We start from the raw sequence: 27,744 nt of genomic DNA, 5'->3' as shown, positions 1-27,744 counted from the left end.
ACTCATATAAATAAAATAAATAAATCTTTAGAAAAAAATAAGTATTACACATATGGCTTCCATTTTCTGTTTATTGTACTGCCCTGCTCTGGACGGCAGACACACTCTACTACTCAAAGCAGGGAACAGCGAGTGAACCTGGGCCCAGAAGGGCCCTGCATGACCCATTATCAATTAAGTCATTTTTTAAAGAAGGCACATAATTTTTTTAAATGAATGTACCAAAACCAACTTCAGTAGGTTACTGAGACATTTCCGTACTGAAATTCTTATATAGACCCAGAGCAAACCCATAGTATCCTCACTGGATTAAAGACACCTTTTGTTCTCGTCTCCTAGCGCAGATGGCCGTGATCAAGTTAAATGACGTCCAGTTTCACTTTGATGTTCATGGCAGCCAGCTCAGCTACAAAGTACCGGAAAACATACGGCACAGAGACAGTGTCGATGGAGTCACTGCGGCCGCAGACGGTGCAGTTGTATTTTCTGTTACGCATCGCAGACCAAGATGGGGGAGGCTTCTCGAGTAGCGGAGAAAGCAAACTGCCACACGTCACGCATACGTGGGCAACAGAGCGGTCGGAGCAGTTGAAGAGGCGGTCATGCAGAAGGAAAGACGTGCCGTGCGCCAACAGAGCGTCCCGCTCCATCTCCCCAAATCGGATCCCGCCCTGGACGTTCCTGCCTCCGACGGGCTGGTTGGTCACTTTGTCCCTGGCTCCAGTTGTTCTCACTTGAAATTTGTCTGACACCATGTGTCGTAGGCGCTGGTAATAAACCACACCAATGAAAATGTCAGCCTCCAGCTCCATCCCGCTGATGCCGCTGTACAATCTCTCCGTGCCATAGAAGTTGTAGCCGGCAGCCTTTAACATCTCCCCAAAGTACTCTAGGGCAGAGTTCTCCTCGGAGAAGATGAAGGGTGTAGCATCATGGCAGAGACCATGCAAAGCTGCTGACTTCCCAGCCATACTCTCGATTAACATACCTATGGTCATACGGGAGGGAAACCCATGAGGGTTAAACAGAATGTCCGGCATCATCCCACTCTCTGTGAAAGGCATGTCCTCAGCTGGCCACAATCTGCTCAAAATGCCCTTCTGTCCGTGACGGCTGGCAAACTTATCTCCAATAGTTGGGTTCCGGGGGACTCGGACTGTGATGCAGATGCACTTGAATTTCCCACTTCCCGTGTCGTTACTGCACACTTTGATGTTGTCCACAACACAGTTTTCTTTACTCCTACAAGAAAACGCATGAAATAAGAAGTCAAGCAGCTTGTTCTGTTTGTTGAGTGTCTAGCCCTGGCTGACCTAGAACTTGCAGTGATCCCCCTGCCTCTGTCTCCCATGTGCTAGGAACAGGCATGTGACAAAGAGCCTAGCCAAGCTTTGTTTAAACTTAAAAATATTTAAGCCCTGTGGACATGATTAATGTTTCAGAATATATATAAAATGCTCCCCATCTGCTCACAATGTAAATAGATGTTAGATGATATTCATGACTAGGATTACTAATTGTATTTATCTGAGAGAATATTAGCAAATGAAAATCTTCTAGGCAAGTCCACTGAAGCTGTCATTATAAATCAGCTAAGATAATTATTCATCTTTATAAAGAGGCCTAAGAACCCAGTATTTTGGCTAGGATTCACCCCTAATGCCATGTTTAAGGAAATGACCATAGAAAGCTACCACAAAAGTAAGACACCAAACACAGCACAGTGCTCATTTCTGCAGTGACCATGAATAACATCAACCACGTGTGTTCACTGCTAGGTCATGCCGCCACCTCTCCTGTTGTGGTGTCAGGAATCAGGCCTTCAGGACAGATTTAGGTCCTGAGGAGAGAGTCTCCCTGATAGATAGGGGTTTCACGGAAGGGCTCTGAGGTGTTCACTACATTTGCCTTTCCATCCCTGTGTGAGGACACTAAGACAGGGCCATCATGAGGATTCACCTTTAACCCTGAACGCCCTAGCCCAAGAACAGAGAGAATTTCTTTCATTTCCCAGTCTTATCTATTTGTTAGCACAGCAGAGATTTAAAACAATAACTAGCTTATTACCTAAAGTTTTTTCTTCTGTTAGAAGACAACTTAATTGACCTCCAGTAATTTCACTAAGAAACAGCCCATAAGCCAAGCGTGGCAACATAGGCCTATAATCCCATCACTTAAGGGGCAGAGGGATCACTCATCACATCTGGGCCAGGCTGGTCAGTACAGTCTCCTCCAGACCAATCAGGCTCCCAGTGGCACACTTTTCCACTCACTAACTCCCCAGCAGTCCAACATGTCCCCACACTTACTTATAGTAAACCACGAAGCCTTCTCCAGTGTTAAGGTTTAGGTAGCCGTAGTAAGGATCACCAAACTCCAGCTTTGCTCCTATGAATGGCAAGCCATCATTGTCCAGCTTCTGCATAACCCGTGGGTCACCAGGTTTGACCCCAAATACCAGACTATCATCCCCTTGCTTAAATTTCTCAGAGAGGTCTATGAACTCAGACTTGTAGACACTTCCATGAGCAAAGCCTCGTTCCCAGGAAGCCTTGTTTACAATCTGTAGAGTCAAAGAATCCAATTAATTTATGAGATTGAGAGCAAACCAATTCTTTCAAAATATAACCAGCTAAGGCTGTACTAATATTTGGTTTAAGGTAACCGGCATTTGATTTTGAAACCACATTTCCAAAGTTCTAACACTATCAAGCCCCAGATATGGCTTAAGACATAATCCAAGGTAAAGGGTGAATATACCAACCTCACATCAACCTTTACTCACAGTGTGTCTGCAGATATGGAAGGTATACACACACTGAGTGTCTTCAATGTCCCCCTCCATTCACCTCAGACCAGGAATTAACCATTTAAAGAACAAATGAATTTACTTTTATGGCCTTGAGGGCACACAAACACTGTAATCTCACAGTGAGGATGTTTACAGTTAAGAACAAGGATTACAGAGGTAGAACTCGAACGCTCACCATGGCGTCCTCCATATCATAGCCAGTGTAGGAGATCACAGCCACAATGGCGTTTGTCCCGATGGGATAGTTGTCCATGTCATAGTGATCATACATGCACGGTCTCACTAGAGGGCTCTGGGGTGTCTGGAGACGATAGAGTTTATTATCTGATCGGTCTTGGTAGGTGAGCAGCGGGAAGCCCATGGTCTGCTTACCTACAGAAGAAAAAAAAAAGGCTCTGTTTTCAATCCTCAACTCTCAGCGCGCTTCCCAAAACTGCAAAGAGCTAAACACACACCTCAGAATGAGTAAGGCAAGCATGGTGGCTCTGCTTATGAGACTAACATCAGCTTTGAGAACCAAGAATATCAGCACCACCTGGACTGAAAATACTGCAGGCCTAGAGTTCAGAACTGCGTTTAATGTACACACTATTTACAGACGCTTGTGACACACAGCAGATGCTATCATTTGCAATATAATGGGAACACTGTGAGCTACAGAGGACACTTACAAGTATAGGAGCCGTGGGGATACACACTCAGAAGTGACAGTGTTTGTAAATTCTGGGCACAGGTAAGGGGTGTATCTGTGCATTCCTTTACAAGAAATCCTTTCAGAGCAGGACGATTTTAAAACCAAATCTGTATACAGAAATGATGGTTACTGGACTGTCAGCTTGACTAGATGTAGAAATTACATAGAAACAAATCTCTGGATGTGTCTACATGGGATTATCTAGGTGAGATGAACCGAGGTAGGAGACAGGCCTTAAACTTAGAGCTGGGCTCCCAGACTGGATCTAAAGGAGAAAGCAAACCGAGTGCAAGGAGTCACTGCTCCCTCTCCCCAGCTGCAGATGCTGTGTGGCCGGCTGACCCTGCACCTCCTGCCTCGACAGACTGCACTCCCTGGTACAGTAAACCAAACAAGCTCCTATGTCTGAATGCTCAGCCATCAGAAGTGGCACTGCTGGAGAGGGTTAGTAGCCTGCTGGGGTAGGTGTGGCCTTGCTGGGGTGGGTGTGGCCTTGCTGGGGTAGGTGTGGCCTTGCTGGGGTAGGTGTGGCCTTGCTGGGGTAGGTGTGGCCTTGCTGGGGTAGGTGTGGCCTGCTGGGGTAGGTGTGGCCTGCTGGGGTAGGTGTGGCCTGCTGGGGTAGGTGTGGCCTTGTTGGAGGAAATGTGTGTCATTGAGAATGGGCTTTGAGATTTCAAAAATAAAAATAATAAAGTAAGTTTTTAATTATTTAATGTTTAGAAAAATCAAGGAAAAGATTCAGAGCATGGCAGCTGCTGGAAAGTAAGAGGTATTTTTTTTTTTTAATGTGGCTAACAGAGGAAGAGCCTTTACTCTGCACATATGTTGAGTGTAAACCCTTGGTGGGAACTGCATGAGACTGAGCCAAGTAGCTTAACTGAGACTAAGAACCCAGTTAAACGTCAGTCAAGACTGGCGGCTGACCACACCTTCAGAGAGGCCTATCAGGGGCCTAGCTTAAAGGGCTACCAGTGACGTTAGCTGACACAGAGATTACTGAAACACTGTGACATAGTGTAAAAAATAAACATAACTCACACTCAAGAAAAACTACAGTCAGTAGACAGCAGTCCTGGGACCACCCCAACATTGGAACAGTAACTTTACAGCATCCACTAATCAGGCTCAGCATACACAGGAAAACAAGCCCATAGTGAAGAGAGAACAAATCCCCAGAAAACAAACTGGTAACAAGAACAAACACCCCAACACAACAGGTCTAGACCGAAAGGCAACTGGAGTTCAACTCCTAGAACCAGCATAAAGGCAAGAAGAGAGACTACTCCACAAAGCTGCCCTCTGACCTCCACCCTCATGCTGCCCTGCCCTCTGACCTCCACCCTCATGCTGTCCTCTGACTTCTACTCTCATGCTGCCCTCTGACTTCTACCCTCATGCTGCCCTGTCCTCTGACCTCCACCCTCATACTGCCCTGCCCTCTTATCTCCACCCTCATGCTGCCCTGTCCCCTGACCTCCACACTCATGCTGTACTCTGACATCCACCCTCATGCTGCAATGTGCACAGCCACACACATAACCCGCACACACAGCAAGTGAATAACCACAGGGTTATTTATGAAACGCATGGCTAAGTCTTGAAAGAGGAGGAGCAATAAAGAGGAAGAAATAAGTTTTGAAGCCCTTGAAAATGTTCCAAAGTTGATCAGTTTTTTTTCTTATAAAGACCAGTAAATGCTATCAGAACACAAAGAGAGTCACATCTAGACATACAGCCAATCTCCTGAAAACAAAAATAAAGAACAAGTCTTTTTGTTTTGTATTTTCAAGTCAGGGTTTTTCTGTGTAGCCCTGACTGTCCTGGAACTTGCTCTGTAGACCAGGCTGGCTGCAATCTCACAGAGATCTGCCTGCCTCTGCCCCCTGAGAGCTGGGATTAAAGGTGTGTACGCCATCTTGTCCAGCTTCAGAACAAATCTTAAAGAGAGGGAAAACAGTACACTAAACAGAAAAACTATAATTTGCAAGCCCTGCCTTCTAGTTAGAAGTAACAGACTAAAAGGAGACCATGTAGCAAGTGAGACACAGTGAAATAAAAGTCCACTCAGGATTATATAGTCAGTGAAGATGTCCTTCAGGTGAGCATGAAAAAGAAATTTCGGAATAATGACCACAAGAGGCTCTGTATTAAGTGAACAACAATATGCCACAAGGATCCAAGTGTGCTGTGGGATGACAGAGGCTAGAGGATACAGAGTTCAAGACCAGCCTAAGGAAGGCTGGGGGTGGGGGTGGGGTAAAGAAATGACGAATGCTGAGAGCGTGACTCAGACAGACATGAGGAGTACTGAAAGCAGTAAGGAAGCACCTGATGGTAACGGTGCAAGTCACAGGACCTCAGCAGAGAAGCCATCTTCTTTGAAAATGCAAAACAGAGTTCTTCTGCACCACGGAAGACAAACACACACACTAACGGGACACAAGCGAACTGGACACAGGCCTTTGCGTCCCCACCTCCCTTCAAAGAGAATGAGGACTAAAATATGGAGTGCGTACTGCTCTTGCAGACATTTACTGATGTGTGGGGGAAGGCACCATTATGCTTGAAAAAGCAAACTGGGCAAACAGGGAACACAACAGATGACTCACCTGTGGGCATTCTTCATACTATTCTTGAAAACTCACTGTAAGTTTGATCATTTCAACTTAATTTACAAATGCTTTTTGTGCTGTGCTCACCCCCAACCCTCCCCACCCACCTTACCCATCTGGCACTGGTACATGTTCCGAGGACTCTGGTTGTGATCAGAGAAGGGGATGAAGTTGGCGATCACGCTCAGCAGGCTGTGAGGGAAGAGCTCCTGGTGTGTGGAAACTCCACCAAAAACCTCGTCCTCGAAGATGGCGATGTTCATGAAGAGCTGGAGCAGAGGGAGGGCAGGAAGGCAGAGGCATGAAGTCCTGTGGCGGTCGTGCTGCTTCCCAGGGGCTGGTGCTGAGGCTGCCAAGTGCTTGTATCACCCACATCACTTTGAGCTCTGCCAGAAGCACGGACCGCTTCCAGACAGATGTCCTACTCCCTGCTATTAAGGTGCTGGAGTTAGGACCTAGAGTCTTCATGCCAAGCTTTCCGCCACCGAGGGACCTCCCTGATGCTTTCCCTGAGATAGTCTCCTGTATCTACCCTGTCCAACTGTCCAACTGTGCAGGGCCAGAAAGGGAGACAAATGTTCATTCATTTTGGACAGGGTTTCTCTGTGTAGCCCTGGCTGTCCTTGAATTCAGATCTGCCTACCTCTACCTCCCCAAGGCTGGGTACTGTGCACCACAATACCCAGCTTCAGTTTTCTAAAGTAGGCACAAATCTATTTGTCAATGGCAAAGACGTAGGTGATGACCGAAACGAGTCAACAGGATGCCTCGGTCTTAGCAACTGGGACAGAGCCAAGTGTAAAGGAACTGAATGCTGGGCAGCACAGAAGGGTGGTCATGTGAGCACCAAGCCTCCCTTCCTCAGGGTCCTGGAAGCGTGGCAAGACAGCAAACAGCGCTGGGCAAAGAGAGCCAGAGCGTCAGCTTGACTCCTATCAAATACTTTAGAAAGCGATGGCTGAGGCTCTGCAGGCTGCATTCTACAGAAGCAGCGCTGCAGCGGGTACCTACCTGCTCCATAGTTCCAATGAGCTCTTCTTTGCCCAGCTCCAGGTTCTGCACAGGCCTCACCAGCCTGCAGGGAGTGGTGAAGAGGAACAGCCCTGGGTACAGGCTTGGCTTTCCTGTCATGGGAATCAGGGCCACCTCCATCCAGGGAGGAACTCTCCTTTCTCTCAACACCTGTTTTAACAAAACAGGGTTTAGTGAAGAGTAAATGTCTTATCCCAGCCGCCCTGCTACGGGGAGCCAGGCAGAGCGGGAGAGAAGCAGCATCTAAGAATGATGTCATCCTCTAATAAACCTAGTGGACTGGAGCCACAGCTGTCCATCCCGGTCTCACCCCGCACTCTGCCCACGAGAAATGGCAAAGGAGTGTTTAAAAGGCAGGCTTATTCTCCTCTGTTTGAAATATGCATTAGTGAATTTCCTCTCCTGTCCAACAATTACAGGAAAAGGGTCCTCCATTTGGAAATTAAAAACAAACAAAACAGGTTTGCAGAGATGGCTACAAAGAGTACATACAATAGGCACTATATTCATGTGTGTATACCCAAACACAGACATGCACGCGCACACACACACACGCACACGCACACACACACACGCACACGCACACACACACACACATTTTTAAAATCATAAAACACACCTCACACAACAATGACAACCCCAAAACAGGGCTGGAGAAATGGCTCAGTGGTTAAGAGCACTTACTGGTCTCACAGAGGACCAGGGTTCAGTTCCCAACACCCAAGTCAGTTAGCTTATAACTGCCAAGAACTCCACTCCCAGGGATCCAGCGCCCTCCTCTGGCCTTCACAGGCACTGCATGCATGCATAAAAAATAAATTAAAATTCCTAAGAAAAGGGAGAAATACAAATCCAAACTACAGTAATTTGAAAAAAGATTCTAAATGCTACATATGTTTAAGGGATCCACAGCTGAGCACATTATCAGTAAAGACGAATGGAGACTGTGTAGTGGGAGGACCCAGGAAATGACATTAAAAGATGACATTCCAACCCTGGCAGTACTGAGCTAGAAACTGGCCGTGCTGTCTTCAATCTCAGTTAGCACAGCCATATCACATCTTTGATGTCTGTGAAGTGGGTAAAGCTCACCACACAGATACCAAAAGAGGCCCAAGAAAGGGAGAAAAGAATGAAAAACAAACGGGTGATTACAGCCATCCCCATCTCAGCCTTTTATTGGCTTGGGACTAAGCCACGATGCCTGGATCAAACTGAATTCTCTGGTTAACTGTTTCAGATTTAATTATTTCACTTTGCATGTATGAGCAGTTTGTCTGCATACGTGTATATGTGCCATGTTGTGCCTGGTGCCCATGGAGCTCAAAGGAAGGAGTGGGACCCCCTGAAACCGGAGCTGTAGGCAGCCGTGGACCACCACATGGGTGCTGGGAACTGTGGAGGAGCAGCCGGTGCTCCTAACCACTGAGCCATCTCTCCAATCCTTGAGTTCTAATGGACTCATCGTATGCACGGGTACAGGCCCATGAGCGTGAGCGTGCAGCAGAGGAGTCTCAGAAGTCAGCTCTTTTGAGACCTTGTCTGACCTGGGGATCAAGCGCAGATCACTAGGTCTGAGTGTGTGCCTGTGCCCACTGTGCCATTTCACTAGTCCATGAATTAAATTAACACAAAAGTTAATAGTGAAGAAAAAAGAGAAAAAAGAAAGCCAAACTACAGAAAGAAAAATGTTAAAATCATAAAACCAAGATAAAAATATTCAGCTCACTAACACAGACCTCAGCAGAGGCAGCGAACTTAGGAAGAGTAGAAATAAAGAACTCTGACTGGTTGGGGGTCTAGGCTTGTAACCCTAGCTTCCTGGGAAACTGAGCAGGAAGATGGCCAAGGCCTGTGTGGACTAAGTGAGCACAGACAACGTCCACAGCGATGAGCAACCCGGCAAAGGACGACCGAGGGAGTAATGGGAACTCAGCAGGTCCACAAGCTACCCCTGAAGAACTAACTGCACCGTGCCCAGCCGAAGAGGGTCAGATAACGCCTCCCAGGACAGACAACTGGGGGCAGCCACAGTAGCCAACTGCTGGCATTCCTATGAAGTCTAACTGGTCACACAGGCAGTAAATAAAATGACCTATGCATGCTTATAGGTCACGTGTCTGTCATGACCCCTCACACAAGGCAAGACACCACCAGGGAAAGAGCGAGGTACTTCTGGAATTAGCTTCCACTTGCGGTCTGCTTGGCCACTGCAGACCCATCGCCAGGACACCTCACCAACTAGGGAAGGGCTGAAAACCAGACCCACAGATAAGTAAGACAACTCACAGATGAGTACCTTAAATCGACGGAGAGTGTCTGCCACTTCAGGAGCCAGTTCCTTATCCACCCAGCCCACCATGACGCCATCCAGCAGGACAGGGTAGCAGTCACTATACGGTCGACACGGCGCTGCATCAACAGGAGTGACTCCTGGGAGGGACAAGCAGAGCAATCAAGGGCGGTCAACAACGGCTTTCTCAGTTTAGCTGTCCAACTGCCCTAACTGTACAACACAGACGCTCTCATGTCTGCATGTCTGTAAACTGCTTCACCAAGGACACACAAGCACCTAGTAATCTATCTCCCGTGAGAAGACGGCTGGGATAGTAACTTCTCCCGTGAGAAGATGGCTGGCACAGGGAAGGTTTGCATGGTCCGCTTTTTCACACACCGATGCCTAAAGCCTGTTCACTTAATCCCCTTTCCCTAGAAATCTCCAACTATTGCTGACCCTCCTTATCTGCAGTTCCCACACTTGGACATACACCTGCATACACATTTTATTTATAAGCACAAAATTATAATTCTTTTGAGGTCACATGGCGGAAATGTGAGTTTCCTGCTGCACATACCTAGCCATTTTGTCTCCGATCAAACTGCAGGAAAGCCTTTCCATGTCTGTTCAAGGCCATGAAAACCCTTAGTGCTGGGGGAAGTCTAGTGTTCCTAAGTGCATCGTGGCTGTCACAGGCCTCAGAGAAAGTCAGATAAGCTTGGGGCTGCTGGCTCAGAGTTCAAGGTTAGACTTGAGAGTGCTGAGCCCTCCAGTTCCCCAGAAGTAATGGTTCAGTATGGGCTGACAGCATTGGCAGTGAATTTAATACAATATAGGGCTGCAAATGAGAACCAACTATAGTTAAGGGAAAGGGACGTTTGCACACAGAAATGTCATCTGAAAGCAACCAGCATTTTCCCAAGTGTCAAAGGTTCCCACTCAGGACTTCATGTGTCGCCCACACCAGCCCTCCAAGGATAGCCTTTTATTCTGCTCTATTCCTCAGAGCCAGAGCAAATGACTCCCCGTCTCTTCCTCTATGGCGGGATATACTATCTACCTCTCGACTTTAACCTTTTCTCTCTGCTTCCTTCTGGACTGAGACAGGCATGTAACCCAGGCAGACATCACACTTCCTATGTAGCTGAGGATCACCTTGAACTTCTCATCCTCCTGCCTCCACCACCCAAGTGCTGGGGTTATAGGTGGGTGCCACTAAGCCTGGTTTGATTTTAATCAGTGATAGAACAAAACTATTCTTTGCCTCGTAGTCAGCAAATGGACAGATTACTCCATTTCTATCTCCTGACTCTTGACTAAGATTTCTTTATCTTTCTCTGAAGACCCCTTTCAATGGTTACTTTCCAGCTGGGTGAAGTATTTTACATAAAGTCTCGACTTTTGACTCATTATCCTTCTGGTTACCTGAAGCCCCCATCACCCGACCCTTATGAGTTCTAAGTAGCACTTCATAAACCTCAATCCACTAGAGACTGCACACGCACACTGCCCCCCCCCCCATAAAGGCACAATACTATGGGTTTTATACTTGGACTGGAAAAGCCCAGGACTAAATGGTATAAAACACTCAACTACCAAGCTTAGAAGAATATGGCTGAGTTTCCTTGAAAGCAGAAACAGCAGCTGCAAGGTACCAGGAGCAAAGATCGTTGACCAATGGCATCAGCTATACAGGAACAGGATAAGCTCCTTTTGAATGGAATTCCCCCAAACCACCACCGCTTTCTACTGAGAAATGCAAAGGTCCACTAGGGACACAGGAGAGAGACCCTAAACTTACACAACGGCATCTAAACTTGGATACTAACCGCTGTCCCATCCCATATCTTTCTATCATCTCATTTTATCAAAAAGGGACAACACTGAGGACATTGAACTTATTTCAGCTCCAAAGACTGCCCGAGAGAGAAGCTCAGAACATAGCCCAACTCATGCTGGGAGGAGAGAAGAAATGCCTCTGCTGAGTCCCAAGAGTAACTTCACGGCCTGACGCTGTTCAAAGTGGTGAAACCCAGCAAGGCTGTTCACTGTTCCTACCTAAGCCACAGAGCAAGGCTGGAATAGATGCTGTGTACACAAACTTGGTAACAACCTCACACACAGCAGTCAGGTGGTTCAGCAGCCCACACGGTGCCCCGTCTGGGGTGTGCACAGGGCAGAGGAAGCCCCAGGATTCTGGCAGCAGCTTGCGCACGGTGGTGGTCCTCATCTTGGCAAAGTCGGCCCCTCTGTGCACACAGCGGAAATGGGAGAGATAGCGAATGAAGTTCAGCTTGTCAGCCACAACACACAGGCCAGAATCTTGCATGAAGCCAAGACCTGAGTTAAAAAAAAAAAACAAAGTCACTCAAAATAGGGCAAACTCTTGTTTAGAAACCCTAAATTGTTTCGTTGTGATAAAATGATAAAACTTCAGGGGCTGGGGATGTAGCTCAGTGCTAAGAGCATTAGCCTAATACCCAAGTGGCCCTGCGTTCAATCCCCAGTTCTCCACCAAACACAAAAGCAGGTTACTGCAACATATGCAGTTTTAGATCAGGTGAACGGAAAGAACCCAGTTAGACTGATCTGAGAGCCCTGGAGCTAAACAAGCACTTGCTGGCCCGGTCACGAGAGAAGTGGCAGCAGGAGTGTCTGTCAGAAAAACAAAAGCAGATTTCTGGATCCCAGCTGTCCTTTTTATTTTCCCAATTCATTCCAACACCACTGTTTCAGGGCGGGGATGTATCAAAACCTTCAAGACTACAATTGGTAATCCTGCTCCAGACATAACCGTCATCGCTTTCTAGGAGTCCCGGGAACGCGTCTGTTATCTAGCACTAGATTTACCCGACACCTCACTGAACCCTTCAGGGTGGCAGGCATCTGTCAAAATTTACCATATCATGAAATCTGACGTTAGTGAGGGCGAGCTTACTCTGAAATTCCTCAGCAGCACACTTTAATTAATATAATACCTGCCTAATATAGGCATGTAATTTGAGAAAAAAATATGGCCTACCTGTTTAATTTTACCTGTTTTAGAACGCAGATTTCCAGTAGCAAGAAGATATTCAAACGGTCTTGTTAGCTCTGTTCCCATACTAAAAATCTTCATCAAATTTTCATTGTTTATGGAAACATTGGTCTTCTGAGCCCTTTTATCTAAAGCTATTTTAATAGACAGTAGCCAATTCTCCATCTTTTCCTAAGAGAAAAAAATGTTAAATTTAAAGTAGCACACGCTTTAATTATCTCAAAAGCTGTATCTACCCCCACACTCTACAGACACGGTCCAGCAAAGGCCCACTGTTACACAGTGACAAAGAACTCATCTACGGGCACCCCTGAAAGCCAGCCCTTCAGTGTACAAGTGACGCTCAGGCACTTCTAAAGACAGACAGGAAGTCCAGGTCAGGGGCTGGAGAGACTGCTCAGTGGTCAAGAGCATACACTGCTCTTGCAGAGGCCACAAAATCAGTTTCCAACATCCATGTCCTCTGGAAAATGGAATCTGGCTAGTGGACCTGGCCCCCAGCGCTGGCTCTGCCCCTCCCTCCACCTTCCCACACTACATCCAGAACCCCCTTTCTACTGTGACAAATTATACTCCCTAAAACACACACACACACACACACACACACACACACACACACACACACACACACACACACACACACACCCCTTATTAAAGTACTGCAAATCAATGTTAGCAAGCACGTGAACTTAAAGGCATGAAACGAAACCCAAAGACTGTGACTGTACCCAAGGATTTCCATACAGTAATTGCTTGGTCGTCAGCGCTACAACCAAGAGTTGATGTTTCCGTTAAAATATATATAAAAAATATATATATGAAAGGAAACAGGCAGGGCTATCATCTCCGTATGTGAAGAAGGGCTCAGGACAGGAGGAGGCTTTATGTCAGAGGCCAGCCTGAGCTGGTAAGGAGACACGCTGTCCAAACACTGAAAAACGAGAAATGAAACAGAGGAGATGGCTGGGTTGGTGGCGTGCTGGCCTTGCAAGCATAGGGAACTGAGTCTGGATCCTAGCGCCCACTCACAAAGCACAGCACAGCTGCCAGCAGGCACACGCCTAGACCCAGCGCTGGTGACGGAAACAGGCAGGTCCCTGGAGCTTGGCGGCCACCCAGCCCAACCAAATCAGTGAGCTCCGGGTTCACTGAGACCATATCTTAAAAAAAGTGCCCCAATACCTGGACACACACAAGAACAGGTACGGACTCATAACCATCCCCCTCACAGAAAAATTCAAACAACCCAAAAGAAATGAGCTAAAGAAAGGAAGGGACAGTTCTCAGACAATGAAGTACAAGTGGGCAATAAACATATAAAGAAATGTTCCACAAAACCAGTCACAGGGAAATGCAAATAGAACAGGGCATTCTATCTCAACCCATCAGAACGGCAGTCATCAAGGAAATAAGTATCCCGACGAGAAGATGCAGACAAAAGGGAGTCCTGAGCCACTGCTGCTGGGAGCGTGAACGAGTTCTGCTGGCATGGAAGTCAGCAGAGGGTTCCTCAAAACAGGCCCACACTCCGAGTGGTTCCGGAGTGTCAATCAATGTGTCAAAGACTCTTGCGCATCCTCGTTACCGAGGCACTAATTACAACAGCTAAGCTATGAACAGCTAAGCCTAGGTGTCCAAGAACTGAGGAGTGGATAAGGAAAATATGCTGTAAGTATTCATAATAGAAAGGGAAAAAACGGATTCAACTGAAGAAATCCTTTACCTGAGTCAGTCGGGTGGTGGTACCCACCCCTAGTCCCAGAGCTCGCGAGGCAGAGAACAGCCTGGTCTACAAGAAACCCAAAGAAGAGGAGGAAGGGAGGGGGGAAGGAGGGAGCCAGGCCGCTCTCAGGAAACCCCTCATATTTGGGAACCCCAGACTTTACACGGAAACAAAATTACATACATACAGATGACACACAGATATCTAGGCCTGGTATAAGCCAGAGTTTTGAGTAAGTCCCTCACTGCTAAACAAAGAAGAGAGGATGTAAAGCGCTCCCACTAGGAATTATCAACACACAGAAAACTGCACAGTGGCCCAAGCACGGCAGCAGGCACTCACCTTCAGAAACATCAGGAAGAGCTGCCCAGGGGTAAGGACCTCTTGATTCACTAAACTGTCAGGGTTGTCCTCCATGCACTCTCCTCTGGCTAAAGCAAAGAGCTTCCGGGTCATGAGACAGAGCAGGTAAAACTTGTCAGTGTTGGATTTCAAGTGGATGCAGATGCACTGGCTGAGAAAGAAACACCGGGTAGAGCAGGTCTGCTTTCTCCCGCTCCATTTCCTACGACCAGGAGCCTGGTTCTTGTTTAGGTGACATATCTTATTCCCCAAACTGCTTTTTACCTTCACTTGCAACTCTAACGGAATAGTGCCAAAGTCAGGAGCTATGCTCACCAGTATGGCAGGGAGCAAGTAACCACACATAGCTACTCTAGTGCAGTTCAAAGTAAGACTTAATTTTCTCAGCAACAATGGCCGCATCTCAATTGCTTGGCTCCCACTGTGGTGGTCTGGAACCATGCTCCTTTAATACAGTGTTTATATAATACAAAGCCATTGCCACAGGGAAATATGGCCCCACAACTTTCAAAGGTAGAGAGGAAATGTGCATTGATGTAGAGACAAAGTGAGCATTGTAACCGTAACAAAATATCAGCACCAGTGACTATTGTCTTACATGGACATTGGTGCAGATCTGGAATTATTGCAGAACACAAGAAGAGAGCCTCCTTCCTGGATAGGACCACCTTCCCACCAGGCTCACTTCCTAGGCACGAACCCCTTCCACCCCTTCCACCCCGAAAGCACACATACTTAAACAGGAACTCGGCAGCTTCCGCATTAGGGTACCAATCGGGAAGACTGAGCTTTACTCTGAAGCGTTCGCCCAAATAGTCGAGGACCTGCTTCTGTGTGTGACAACCCTCCTCCATTACAATCCTCAGCATCTGAGAAACAGAATTCTTAAAGAAAGAGTCCTCCTCTTTGCCTTTGATGAGCTCCTGGAAAATCTGATAGTCAGAAAAGCTCACAAGTGCCTGAAACAGAAAATACATTTTTTAAAGTAAATCTTTCTTTTTAACAACAACCAAACATTTATTTCACTGAGCTACTGCTCAGTCCCGTCCCCCCACCAAAACCAAACCAAACACACACGCTGCACTAATCCTCTCATCGTCTTTAATGCCCAAGCAAAACCGGCCAAACAGCAAACCCCAGTGACCTACTACTGGGTATTCAAAACTGGAATCATCTCCTCACATTATGAATTAGGGCTGTCCTACATCAGGAAAAACACAACAGAAAAGGGAGACACCAGATTCCCAAGGTTAGGTCATAAGCAGACCGCCTCAACCTCCTGCCAACAGCCATCAGGCCAGCCGGCCACCTGGGCAACCACTCGATCGCACCGCTTCACCTATTATACAGTTTAATTCTTTGAGGGAGAGAGAAGGGGGTGCCTGAGTAAACACACATACGGAGGAGAAGGAGGACAAGCTCTAGGGAGTCAGGCCTCTCCTGCCGCCGTGGGTTCTGGGGGCTGAATTCAGGCCGTCAGACTTGCGTAGCAGGTGCTTTTCCCCAGGGAGCCATCTCGCCAGCTCACAACACCTCAAACACTTCAATGTAGCCTATGGAGTCAGGCTCCTCCCAAATTCTACAACCCCAGAAACTGAGAGAAAAAATGTTCATTGGTATTTCAAGCTACTGATTTTAAGATGGCCGAGGGGCTAATTAATACAGCATGTATGGTTTGGTTTGGTTTTTAGTGGGTGGGGGCTGGAGGAGACAAAGACTTGGTATGTTGCTCTAGCTGGCCTAGAACTTGCAACCTCCAGTCTCAGATTACCAAAATGCTTGGGTAACATGCATGCACATGTATGTTTTAATGAAGAGAAACCACCCCACCACCCCGTGTGCAGGACACAGCTTCCAATGCGTCTATTCATAGCAAAGACAGACATCCATGTCATCTCACCTTAAGTGCAAATCCCAAAGGAAGGAAAAACAGCTCTTTGCGGTAAATGAAGTTTAACATGACCGTGCCGTTCTCCACATAGTGAAGGTTCATATTGACAGCAGAGTGCTCTTCTCTCACACAGTGAATGGAAACCCCTGTTCAAAGACACAGCAAGGAATCACGGGCAGAGTTCATTTTCCTTCTGACTCCTACCTTAATCAATGGCAAACCACTTGTTAAGATGAGCCGAGGCCCAGAGTGGTAGCACACATTGGTCCCAGCACTTGGGAGGCAGACGCAGACAGATCTCTGTAAGTTTGAGGCCAGTTTGGTCTACATAGTGAGTTCTAGGACAGCCAGGACTACCTAGAGAGAACCTATTTCAAACAAAACAAAACAAGAGCGATCAGAGATTAAATTAACCAAGGATGGCAATCAAAAATGTCTATAGACCACTGCCAAATATTTTCAGGGTTACTCTGTGAAATAAATGAAGCTATGAATTTGGTCAAACTTTCAAATTTCCCACCAGCTGGGGCCCACATCCTGTAGCACCTTTTACTTGGATTACCCTGCAAAGTGTACTTCCTATCCTCACTGCCCTGCGGGACTGGTCCAGACATGGTTGCTTATCCAACATCCTGATGGAGAACAGCAGAACTCAGACTTCAGGTTTATAGACACTACAAAAAAGGACCAATGGATACATGTTTTGATGTGCTGAGATGCTGTTCTCCTAGGTGTTGTATCTATGGTAACATTTACAGGATGTTTTATCTCAACTATAAAGACATTATGTAACGTAAATGTACATAAAATGTAGAAGTTTAATAGAGAATGCCATATACTAGCTTACGATGCCAGGCACAGTCACAGGCAGCATAAGAACACAGACTAACCACCCCCTGTCCCCCGAGGGTGTGCCAAGGCAGCCTGAACCAGGGGGCCTCTGAAGCCTTTGGTCACAAGTTCTCAGTCAGGCTAGCCTCCATTTTCAGAAACGATACTGGAAATAGATGAAGTCTTCCAGATTAAAAATATACAAAGGGTTTTCATTATGAAATCACTTTCTGGGTATATCTTAAGTTCTCTTAGTAAATCCCATACATAGTAATGCGATTTGATGGACATACATGAAATGAGACCCACTCCTAGGCTAACAGTGCTGTGTATTTTCTCAGGAAGCTGGACAGCAGCAATGAGCCACAGCTCCCAACCAGCCCAGAGATCAAAAGGAAAAACTGATACTCTTGAGTGTCCGGGGTTGCCAATGTTTTTGAACAGTGTTTTCACAATCTGTGTGTGAGCACAAGATGATCAACACTTGCTCATAAAAACAGGCTTTGTTTTAGGTGACTTTTCCAAAGTGTATGCTACTGTATTAATAACTGAGCACATTCAGGCTTGGCAAGCTAAGCTACTATGTGTGCAGATTAGTGCATTGAGTGCATTATTATGTGTGCGGTGTCAAGGATGAACCCAGAAACTTCTGAGGTCAGACAAGCTCTCTACCAAACCAGTCCCTGCCTCTAAGGACTTCTGTCTGTCTGTCTGTCTCTGTCTGTCTCTCTGTTTCTCTCTCTGTCCCTCTCTCTCGGCGGAGACAGAGTCTATTGACAGTTCTGTCCTAGAACTGACAATGTAGATCAGGCTGGTCTTGAACTCAGAGCTCCATCTGCCTCTGCTTCCCCAGAGTTGGGATTTAAAGGCATACACCACCATACCTGGATCTAAGTGCATTAAAAAACAACAACAACAACAAAAAAAAAACCATATATATATATATATATTATATATATATATAATATAGATAGATAGATAGATAGATAGATAGATAGATAGATAGATAGATAGATAGATGGGTGGGTGGATGGATAGACAGATAGCAAGCACAAGCACGCACAACACGGTTGCTGTGAACTGAACTCAGGTTCTCTGAAGATTAAAACAAGCTCTTCAACTGCTATCTCTCCAGCCCCTTTAAGTGCATTTTTAATGCATAATACTTCCAATTTACTACAGGTTTATTAGGACAGAACCCTACTAGTTGAGAAACATCCACAGCAAATACCATAATCAAATTGATTAAAACATCAACTGCCACATACAGTTGCAACTGTGCATGATGTACATGATGGGATCAAGACACTTAAAAATCTCCTCCACTTTTAATTTTTTAAAAAAGATTTGTTTATTTTATGTATGAATACACTGTAGCTATCTTCAGACGTACCAGAAGAGGGCATCGGATTCCATTACAGATGGTTGTGAGCCACCATGTGGTTGCTGGGAATTGAACTCAGGACCTCCGGAAGAGCAATCAGTGCTCTTAACCACTGGGTCATCACTCCAGCCTCCATTTTAAAATTTCAAATAAGCAAAAACAGTATTATTAACTACAGTCACAGTGCTGAACACTAGCACTAGATTGTATTCAAGTATGTCTGTGTGTTCACATGTGGGGGGCACTGCTCTCCCACGCAGGCACAGGAAGTATGTGTGTGCATGTGTGTCTGTGTGTCTGTGCATGCGTGCGTGCGTGCGTGCGTGCGTGCGTCCAGAGACTGGCATCCAGGCTTCTTCCTTACTCACTTCTCCACTTTGCTTTTCTTTGGAACTTTCTACCTTGGCTAAACTAGCTGTAGCCCCTGCATGGGGCTCCTGGCCTCTCCCCTCCAAGTGCTAGGATCAGAGATGTGCCCTATCATACCCCCACCCTGTTGTTTTTAAATGAGGGTGATTAGGGACCCAAACTAAATCCCCCATGTTTTCCCACTGAACCATTTCCCGGCCCCATACTTAGCCTGTAACTTAAAGTCTACATTTTGATCAACATTTCCCGCTAACCTCCACCCTGAATCTTACAGAAATGCTAAATGGAAAAACAAAAATAATATAAGAGGGACACAATAAATACTTTATACAGTTGTTAGTGCTTTTCAGGTTGTCTAAAGCGACATTCCAATGTACACTAAGACTCACCGAACTGAGTGTAGCCGAGCCCTCTGCTTTTCCATTTCGGTCTTATCATTGCGATGGGAAAATTTCTCCGAGGCATAATCAACATGCGGATGACTTTCTCAATGCCATTGATTATAAAATAACCGCCCATTTCCTGCCAAAGACACGGGTAGTCTGTCAAACAACTGGACACAAAGTTATTTCTAGCCACATGAAGTGCAACCTTCAGAAGAGGCACACACTGGTGAAAGGGACACGCTGGTCTCTAGAAACAGTACAAGCTCCAGAGGAAACTTTGTCAAATACATGAGTGTGATCCAACAGACACAGAGAACAGAGTCAGGAAAACAGGGCCATCCATCCCTTCTAACTAGACAGGCTCAGTCAAACTTTTCATTCTGTCCCAAATTATTTCAATTTCCAGTACCATTTAAACAAACAAAACTTGCTCCAAAATCTAAAGATAAAAATACTAAGCACTTTAGTTTCCAGACAGGCTCCCGGGTAAGTTAAGGAAAAATGACAAAGAAAGAGGCTATGTGAGAGTTCTGCTAACTAGAAATCTAGACTAGAAAATACAGGAAAACACGTTTAGCGATAAAAAAGGAGACTTTACTAATCTGCTACCAGGCCCACCCGCTGCGGCTCTGTGAATGGAGCACACCGTTCTCCTAATGATAGGTATGCCTACCTCACGAGAGAACATGAGGTTGGGGTGACTTAAATTCTCCCAAGCCCTACACTGATGAACAGAGTGGCTGAGTGTCACCTCCTGATCTGACACCCACACCTTCCCAAGGCCTCACAGTCTCAGGAACAGGCAGTCTGCACATCCTCTTTACTTCAACTCAACAGCCCAGAGCCACCTTACACAGCTGAAGAAACAAAGGAAAGGGCACGAATCACTCAGTAAGCTCAGGGAACTTTACAGGCCGTCCCTACAATACTCTGTGGTTCAGTACTCATGTACACATGCATGATTCGGAAACCCAGGACCAGAATCCTGGCTCAGCAGGTAAAGGAATTTGCTGTAGAGCCTAAAGACCTGAGTTCAAGCCCTAACCGACACCTGACGTGTTGTCCTCTGATCCTCTGACCTCTACATATGGGCGGAGGATACCATGTGACTAAAGCGACCCCTCACTTCCCTTGCCCCGACCACGATAACTATATAGCCAGGCTTGATGATACACCTTTAATCCCGGGCTGGGGTGGGGGTGCATTTAAGGTGGATCTCTGTGACACAAAGGGCAGCATGACTGATCGACACAGTGACGTTCAGGCCAGCCAAGGACACACAGCAAGACCCTTCCACTACCAAAATAAAAAGAAAGAAAGGAAGGCAATAAAAGAGAATTTGGGTGGGGAGTGTAGCTTGGAGGTAGACTTAAGTTTCACACATGCAAAGGCCCTGGGTTCAATGCTCAGGAAGGAGGAAGAGAGAAAGGGATAAGGGGGAGGAAAAGGGAGAGGGAAAAGACCTTTTCCTATTACATTGCTCAAAACAACACTCTTAACGTATGACCGCGTTCCCGCGGCCTCAACAGACCGTGGTAAGAGTCAGGCACAGCACGGACCCACATCAGTGGTCCGGCTTCCTGTTCCTCACCTCCAACCCCAGCCTCTGCTGCTGCTCCGCGGCCTACATCCCTGCACTCACCTCTGCCTCCTCGTGGTGCTCAATGAGGACTCGAGGAGGAAGGTTGTACAAGTTGCAAAGCTTGGACTTCACCATGATGGGAACATAGCCAAGAAACTGTTTAATGATGCCTTTGGGGACTCCATTCACGGCCCAGCTGATATCAGCCTGTAGGCAAGTAAAAGAAAAAAGAAAATGAAATTATCTTGAGATGACAGGATAGATATTTAAATGAAAATTCAGATGTATTTGCTTTTATTTTGCATATGAATGTTTTGCCTGCATGTACGTCTGTGTACCAGATGTGTGTCTGGTGCCAGTGGAGGCCAGAAGAGGGGCTTAGACCTGCTGGAACTGGAGTTCCTGGCAGCTGTGAGCCTCCATGGTGCCGGGAACCAAACCCTGGTCCTCTAGAAGAAAAGGCAGTGCTCCTAACCACTGAGACATCTCGTATGTTAAAAGGAGGAACTGACTTCATGTTTCAGATGACACTCGATCCCTTTAGAGGAAGACACGATCACTTCAGTGGCAACGCTAAGGAAGCAGGCCTCTCCTATAACCTTATTAGGCCCCAGCCCTAGTCTCGAGTGTGCAGGGACGGCTGCCTGCCGCCGCTGATGCTCACCGTCAGCTTTCCTCGGTACGTGCTCCTCCGGCCGCGGCACTCAGCTGGATAAATGTTGAGCTCTTTGCAGATGGTCCCTTTGGGCACCGCGGGTGGACTGATGGCAGCGTCCACGATAGTAAGAGATATGCGCTCATCTTTGAAAGCAAATTCGAAGGGAGGTATGGCCTGAAAGACAATTCACCCTGCTAAGTCACTTGCATTTTTCAACACACTCTTCACTAAGAGTCTCTGAAATCACCATGGTCTACGCTCACTGACATCTACCACGCGGCAAACCTAAAAGGGACTAAAGCTACACCTAACTGGTTACTTCGCCAACTCTTTGATTATGTGTTCACCAAGGGCTTTTTTAATGGTGCGCTGTGTATCTGATTCTGCAGTAGGCGCTACAGACACAGAAAACGCTGAGCCAAGAGTCCACCTTCTCTGCGCACAGGAAGACAAAGAGAACTGCTTTTTTACCAGCAAGTACAGGGAAACTCTTCTGATCTAAATGTTCAGCTCTGTATATTTTATTCCCTCAGACTGAAGCCTGGCAATTCAAAGAACTGTAAATGGCTTCTGTATTTCCAAGTATCAGTCGGACTGTCAAAGCTCTCCCACATCTCTCCATCCCTAATTCTCACAATACAGTTGTTTGGCAACAAAACCTCAGGGTACCGTCTACTACATATGTCCCTCCCCGAACCTACTCCCTCCAGAGGGAACACACCATCTTCTTCTCTTAACCTTATCTAATGCAGAGCTTTCTAAATACCTGGAATAGTTGCACTTCCAACTAATAGTTGCAATGGTGCTCCTGACTAAAAAAGCTCTACATCTTAGAGCAGTTCTCAAGAGAATGCCATTGGCTGCTTGTTGGTGCCTGCTACCCCTACACAACCAACAAGGGTGAGGTACACTTAAACCTGAGAGGTGTCTTACTCTCAGAGCGTAGTGCCAGGACTATAGATGCTAACAAAAAGAGACCTTGCCCTATTGTCCTTTCCTGAACTCTGCTACCATAGTTACAATGATCCCCTGGGCTTTTTTTTTTTTTTTTTTTTTTTTAAATCTTCCTCAACATGCCCAACTTAGAACAGGTGGCAAGTTTTTCTCTTGCAAATTCTTAAAAGAAGCTGGGTGGTGGTACACACCTTTAATCCCAGTACTTGAAGGCAGAGGCAGGCAGAACTCTGTGAGTCCGAGGCCAGCTTTGGTCTACGGAGTTCCTGAATAGCAACGCTACAGAAACTCTGTCTCGAACCGTTCCCGCTCTCCCGGCCCCCAAAGGAAACTTTAAGGGAAGCAAACTGAAGGATGTGCCCTGCTGCAGCCTGTCTGAATCAGCTTGGAACCTTCTGAGGTAGTTTTAGAACGTAAGACTCCAGGTGTGAAAAGGCGTGAGCACTGTCAATGGGCGGAAAACACAGTCTCAAGTAGATCACTTTCTCACTCTCCTTTCACAGTACCCAAAACTAGGGCTCGTACCCACATATAAATCCAGAAATCACAAATACATGTTTCCCTCCACCACTAGGCTATAAGTTGTTTTCTCTCTGAACTATCCCAAAGAACTGTAGGGTGAGCTTGCATCACTATTTGAGGTCATACTGTGGCCTCCCGGCCACCTCCTCCAACCTCAGGGACCCTCCGGCCGAGGGTTAGGGCTCCGGAGCAGAGAGTGCGCTCCACTCACCTGCACCGCGTGGCTCAGCCCCTCCAGCACCGCGTAGTTGAAGGAGTCCACGTGCGCCCGCGTCAGGTCCTGCAACGCCGCCTTTTGCTGCTCCGGAGGGACCGCGTACGAGGGGTCGGTTAAATGCTTTAGGCTGGGCCCGCTGGGCAGGTTCCGCCACCGGCTGTCGACATCCATGCTTCTGCGAGCCCCGGACGGGAAACCGGAGCTACGACTCCACTCGTGGCCCGCAGGAATGGCCGGAGCAACCTACAGCCACCCTACCCCGTAGCCTGCTGGGAAATGTAGTTCCTCTTGTTCTGCCCGCCCCACCTTTGGTCCTTCCATTTCTCACGGTCGACTGGAAACTTAAACCATGGCGTGGTTGGACCAGTTAAAACTACACACAAGACACCTTTAATTCCAGCAATCGGGAGGCAGGGGAATCTCTGTGGGTTCGAGACCAGTTTGGTCTAAAAAGCGAGTGCTAGGACATCTTAGGGCAATAACACAGAGGTGTCTTGAAACACCGAGAGAGGGAGGGAGGGGGAGGAAGGGGGAGGGAGGGGGAGAGGGAGGGGGGGGAGAGAACATTACATAGACAGGCAGATCTGCCTCTTCCTCTAAACTTCGATGTTTTGTATCCTACAAACCGTACTAAATCCCTTTCCATTTTAGTGTGTGACCTCTGTGACCCATATTAGCTTAATTAGTCAATTAGGACCTGATAGAAGTATCTTTAACGGTTCCCTTCTGTCCCTTTTTACAGCTTGCCTCTTACATCCTGATGCAGACTTTAGGAGACTCTGAAGTCTTGGCTTCTACTGAAATGCAGATTTGGTGCACCAACCTATCCTCTCTACTCAACTCTTTTGTTTATTATAATAATAATTATTTATTTATTGTTGTTTCTTTGTTTTTTGAGTCAGGGTCTCTCTATGTACTCCTGGCTGTCCTAGAACTTGCTTTGTAGACCAGGCTGGCCTGGCACTCCATCTGTCTCTGCCTGAGTGCTGGGTTAAAAGCATGTGCCACCACCCATGGCTCTCTCTCTTTCTCAACTCTTTTTATTTTTTTAGTTTAGTTTTTTTGCATACATTGCATTCTGGCCTCAGTTTCCCCTCCATTCCCTCCTCCCAATCTTCCCCCTACCATCGTACTCCTCTAAATCCACTCCTCCTCCATTTCCCTTCAGAAAAGAGCAGGCCTCCCAGGTATATCAGCTGAAAATGGCATAACAAGTTACAATAAGCCTAGACAAACCCTCATATCAAGTCTGGACAAAGCAAATCAGTAGAAGAAAAGTATCCCAAGAGCAGGCAAGAGAGTCAGAGACGGCCCCTGCTCCCACTGTCAGAAGTGCCCCAAGAACACCAAGCTATACATCAATACATGCAGAGGACCTAGCTCAGACCCATACAGGCTCCATGATTGTCGATGCAGTCTCTGTGAGCCTCGATGAGCCCTGGTTATTTGATTCTGTGGGCTGTGCACTTATGGTCTACTCTACTCAACTCTGAATGTTGATCACTGGGACAGCCAGCAGTAATCAGGCCATGCTACCCAAAAGAAAAGAAGCAACCCCAGCCTGCTTCTGGCTAGAAATCAAGGGGGTTGGATAGTGTCAGTGAGAATTTGTATTGTTTCCACTGTTTGGCTTTTACGAATATCAATTTTTATATTTGTGTGTTTTCAATTCCCTTAGGTATCAGAGCTAAGAACCCCATTTCTGTGTCATATTAACAATATTTAATTTTCTTTAGTTCTGCGAAACTGTTAAAGTGAGCTGTACAATTTCATTTTTCCCCCTAGCAACATCATTACCAGTACTGGGTCCTATCTTCTGATTATAGCAATCTTATTATTTGCACAACAGTATCTGTTTGTGGGTTTTGATTAGCATTTCTCCCTAGACTATGGCTTAGAGGATAATAGCGTCAAATATCATTTCATGAGTTTATTGGTTGATGGTATATTTTCTCTGGAAAATGTGAAGGGACTCTGGCCAGCTTGAGCTTGGCAAGGGTGGCTTTGGCAGGCCTTGCCCTTCTCCCAGATTCCCTCTGCCTTGCTAAAAACCATTAGCAATGTAATCTAATTACATCCCTAAAGCTAGCCCCCAAAGGCTATTCCCTTATTTGGCCAATTTCTCCCTCTAAGGCTGACTACCAAAGCTATCAAAGTATTGAAATCCAGCAATCAAAAGCCCCCTTTGGCTTACATTATTAATATGCCCAGTTAAAACCGAACACCTCATCCTAACACAGGCTTCCCTCTGGTACCTTTATAAACCACCGTTTTTCTATGTGCCACATCTGTCTCCTCTCTATCCAGAGGCAGTCCTTTGTCTCACTCCAGGACAAATACTCCTCCTCTCTCCCCTGTTTCCTTCTCCTCCCTCTTTTAAAAATATTTCTGTAGCTGGGTGTAGCGGTATGTGACTTTAATCCCAGTACCTGGGAGACAGGCAGACAAATCTCTGTAAATTCCAGGCCAGCCCGGTCTACATATGAGTTCCAGGACAGCCAGGACTACATAGAAAGACCCTGTCTCAAAAGAAAAAGAAAAAGAAATTGTTTTGTATAATGAATCTGTGCACTGGGGAGGGAGGTAGAGGCAGGCTGATCTCCATGAGTTCAAGGCCAGCCTGGTCTACAGAGTGAGTTCCAGGACAGCCAAAGCTCTAAAATAGAGAGACCCTGTCTAACAACAACAACAGCAACAAATCTGTGTTAATTCCTAAGTCATTGTTTTTGGTGTTGATAAAAGTGGAACTGCCTTCCGATTTCATTTCAAATTGTTTATTTGTGGTGTTCGGAAATGCAATTGGGTTTTCTACGTTGATATTGTCCCCAGGACTCTTGCTAAAGGTTTTCTCTATGCTCATCATCTGCAAAGAGACTTACACTGTGCTCCAGCCTGAATGTCCGTTCTTCCTTTTGGATAATGCTGCTGTGTAGAACAGTGTTTCCCGCCCTGAGTCTTACCCCTTTCACAGGGTCCCTTAGCAGATTTCCTGCACAGCGGATATTTATCACTCAGAACAGCAGCCACATTACAGTTATAAAGTATCAATGGAAACAGTTTTATGGTTGGGGTTATCATAACATGAGGAACTGTATTAAAGGGCCACAGCATTAGGAAGGACTCCCACTGCCTTAGATCTACCGTGGCTTGTTTGATAGCTTAGCACAGTATGGGCCACATGCACTTGAGAAGGATGTATATTATTAGAGTATCTGGGTGGAATATATGGTGGGTAATTGTTGATTCCCATTGATTTAGAGTTTTCTGTTCTGTTCATGCTCTTCTCTATAGCTGTCCCATCCACTGCCAAAAGTGGAATATTCAAGGGTCCCAAATCTTTTTTTTTTTTCTTTTTCTTTTTTTTCGAGCTGGGGACCGAACCCAGGGCCTTGCGCCGCTTAGGCAAGCGCTCCACTGAGCTAAACCCCAACCCCTAGGGTCCCAAATCTTATTGAATTGTCTTTTCCATTAAATTTTGCCAGGGTTTTGCTTCGTGGGTTTTGGGCTCTCTTGCTAGGTGTGCATGTTTATAACTGTTGTATCTTCCTGATGAATTGGTCCTTTACTGTGATAAGATGTCCTTCTCGGTCATAACATTCTTACAGTAGACTTTGTCTAATATTAGTATAGCCATTTCAGCTCTCTTTGAGTTACTATTTACAGTGTGTCTTTTTACATCCTTATACTCTCAACTTATTTATGCCTTTAATCTAAAATGTGCCTCCTATAGATACTATATAGTCTTCTTTTCTTTATAATCCATTTTGCCAATTTTTGCCTTTTGATTGGGTGCGTTTGATGTATTTGCATTTAGTGAAATTACTGATATAGTAGGTTTTACTTGCTGTCTTAGTCAGGGTTTCTACTCCTGCACAAACATCATGACCAAGAAGCAAGTTGGGGAAGAAACGGTTTATTCAGCTTACTTTCATGTTGCTGTTCATCACCAAAGTTAGTCAGGACTGGAACTCAAGCAGGTCAAGAAGCAGGAGCTGATGCAGAGGCCATGGAGGGATGTTTCTTACCGACTTCTTCCCCTGTCTTGCTCAGCTTGCTCTCTTATAGAACCAAAGACCACCAACCCAGGGACGGCACCACTCACAATAGGCTGGGTCCTCCCCACCTTGATCCCTAACTGAGAAAATGCCTTACAGCTGGATCTCAGGGAGGCATTTCCTCAACGGAGGCTCCCTTTTCTATGATAACTCCAGCTTGTCAAGTTGACACACAAAACCAGCCAGTACGGGGTTGGGGATTTAGCTCAGTGGTAGAGCTTGCCTAGCAAGCGCTTAAGGCCCTGGGGTTGGTCCCCAGCCCCTAAAAAAAAAAAAAAAAAAAAAAAAAAAAAAAAACCAGCCAGTACACCTGCCATCTTGCTCTTGGCTTTTGACCTGTCTCC

The 27,744-nt window shown here is 46.3% G+C and overlaps 1 protein-coding gene across 1 annotated transcript; it reads right to left on the bottom strand.

The window, feature by feature from the left end:
- Positions 1-53: 53 nt before the first annotated feature.
- Polr1b (RNA polymerase I subunit B) lies at positions 54-23,600 on the bottom strand. The gene is made up of 15 exons (XM_032904192.1): positions 23,340-23,600; positions 21,659-21,826; positions 21,055-21,201; positions 19,416-19,548; positions 16,452-16,588; positions 15,287-15,510; positions 14,531-14,702; positions 12,465-12,636; positions 11,487-11,768; positions 9,450-9,583; positions 7,130-7,300; positions 6,231-6,387; positions 2,988-3,184; positions 2,310-2,563; positions 54-1,242 (listed from the first exon to the last, which is right to left on the bottom strand). Exons 1-15 carry the CDS (start codon positions 23,514-23,516, stop codon positions 360-362), a joined length of 3,408 nt encoding a protein of 1,135 aa, XP_032760083.1. The 5' UTR covers positions 23,517-23,600; the 3' UTR covers positions 54-359.
- Between the last annotated feature and the right edge of the window lie 4,144 nt (positions 23,601-27,744).

Source organism: Rattus rattus, chromosome 5, assembly GCF_011064425.1.
Source record: "Rattus rattus isolate New Zealand chromosome 5, Rrattus_CSIRO_v1, whole genome shotgun sequence".
In the NCBI taxonomy this organism is placed as follows: Eukaryota; Metazoa; Chordata; class Mammalia; order Rodentia; family Muridae; genus Rattus; species Rattus rattus.
Note: the sequence above shows the minus strand (reverse complement) of the source record. Positions and strands in the feature narration are given on the sequence as shown.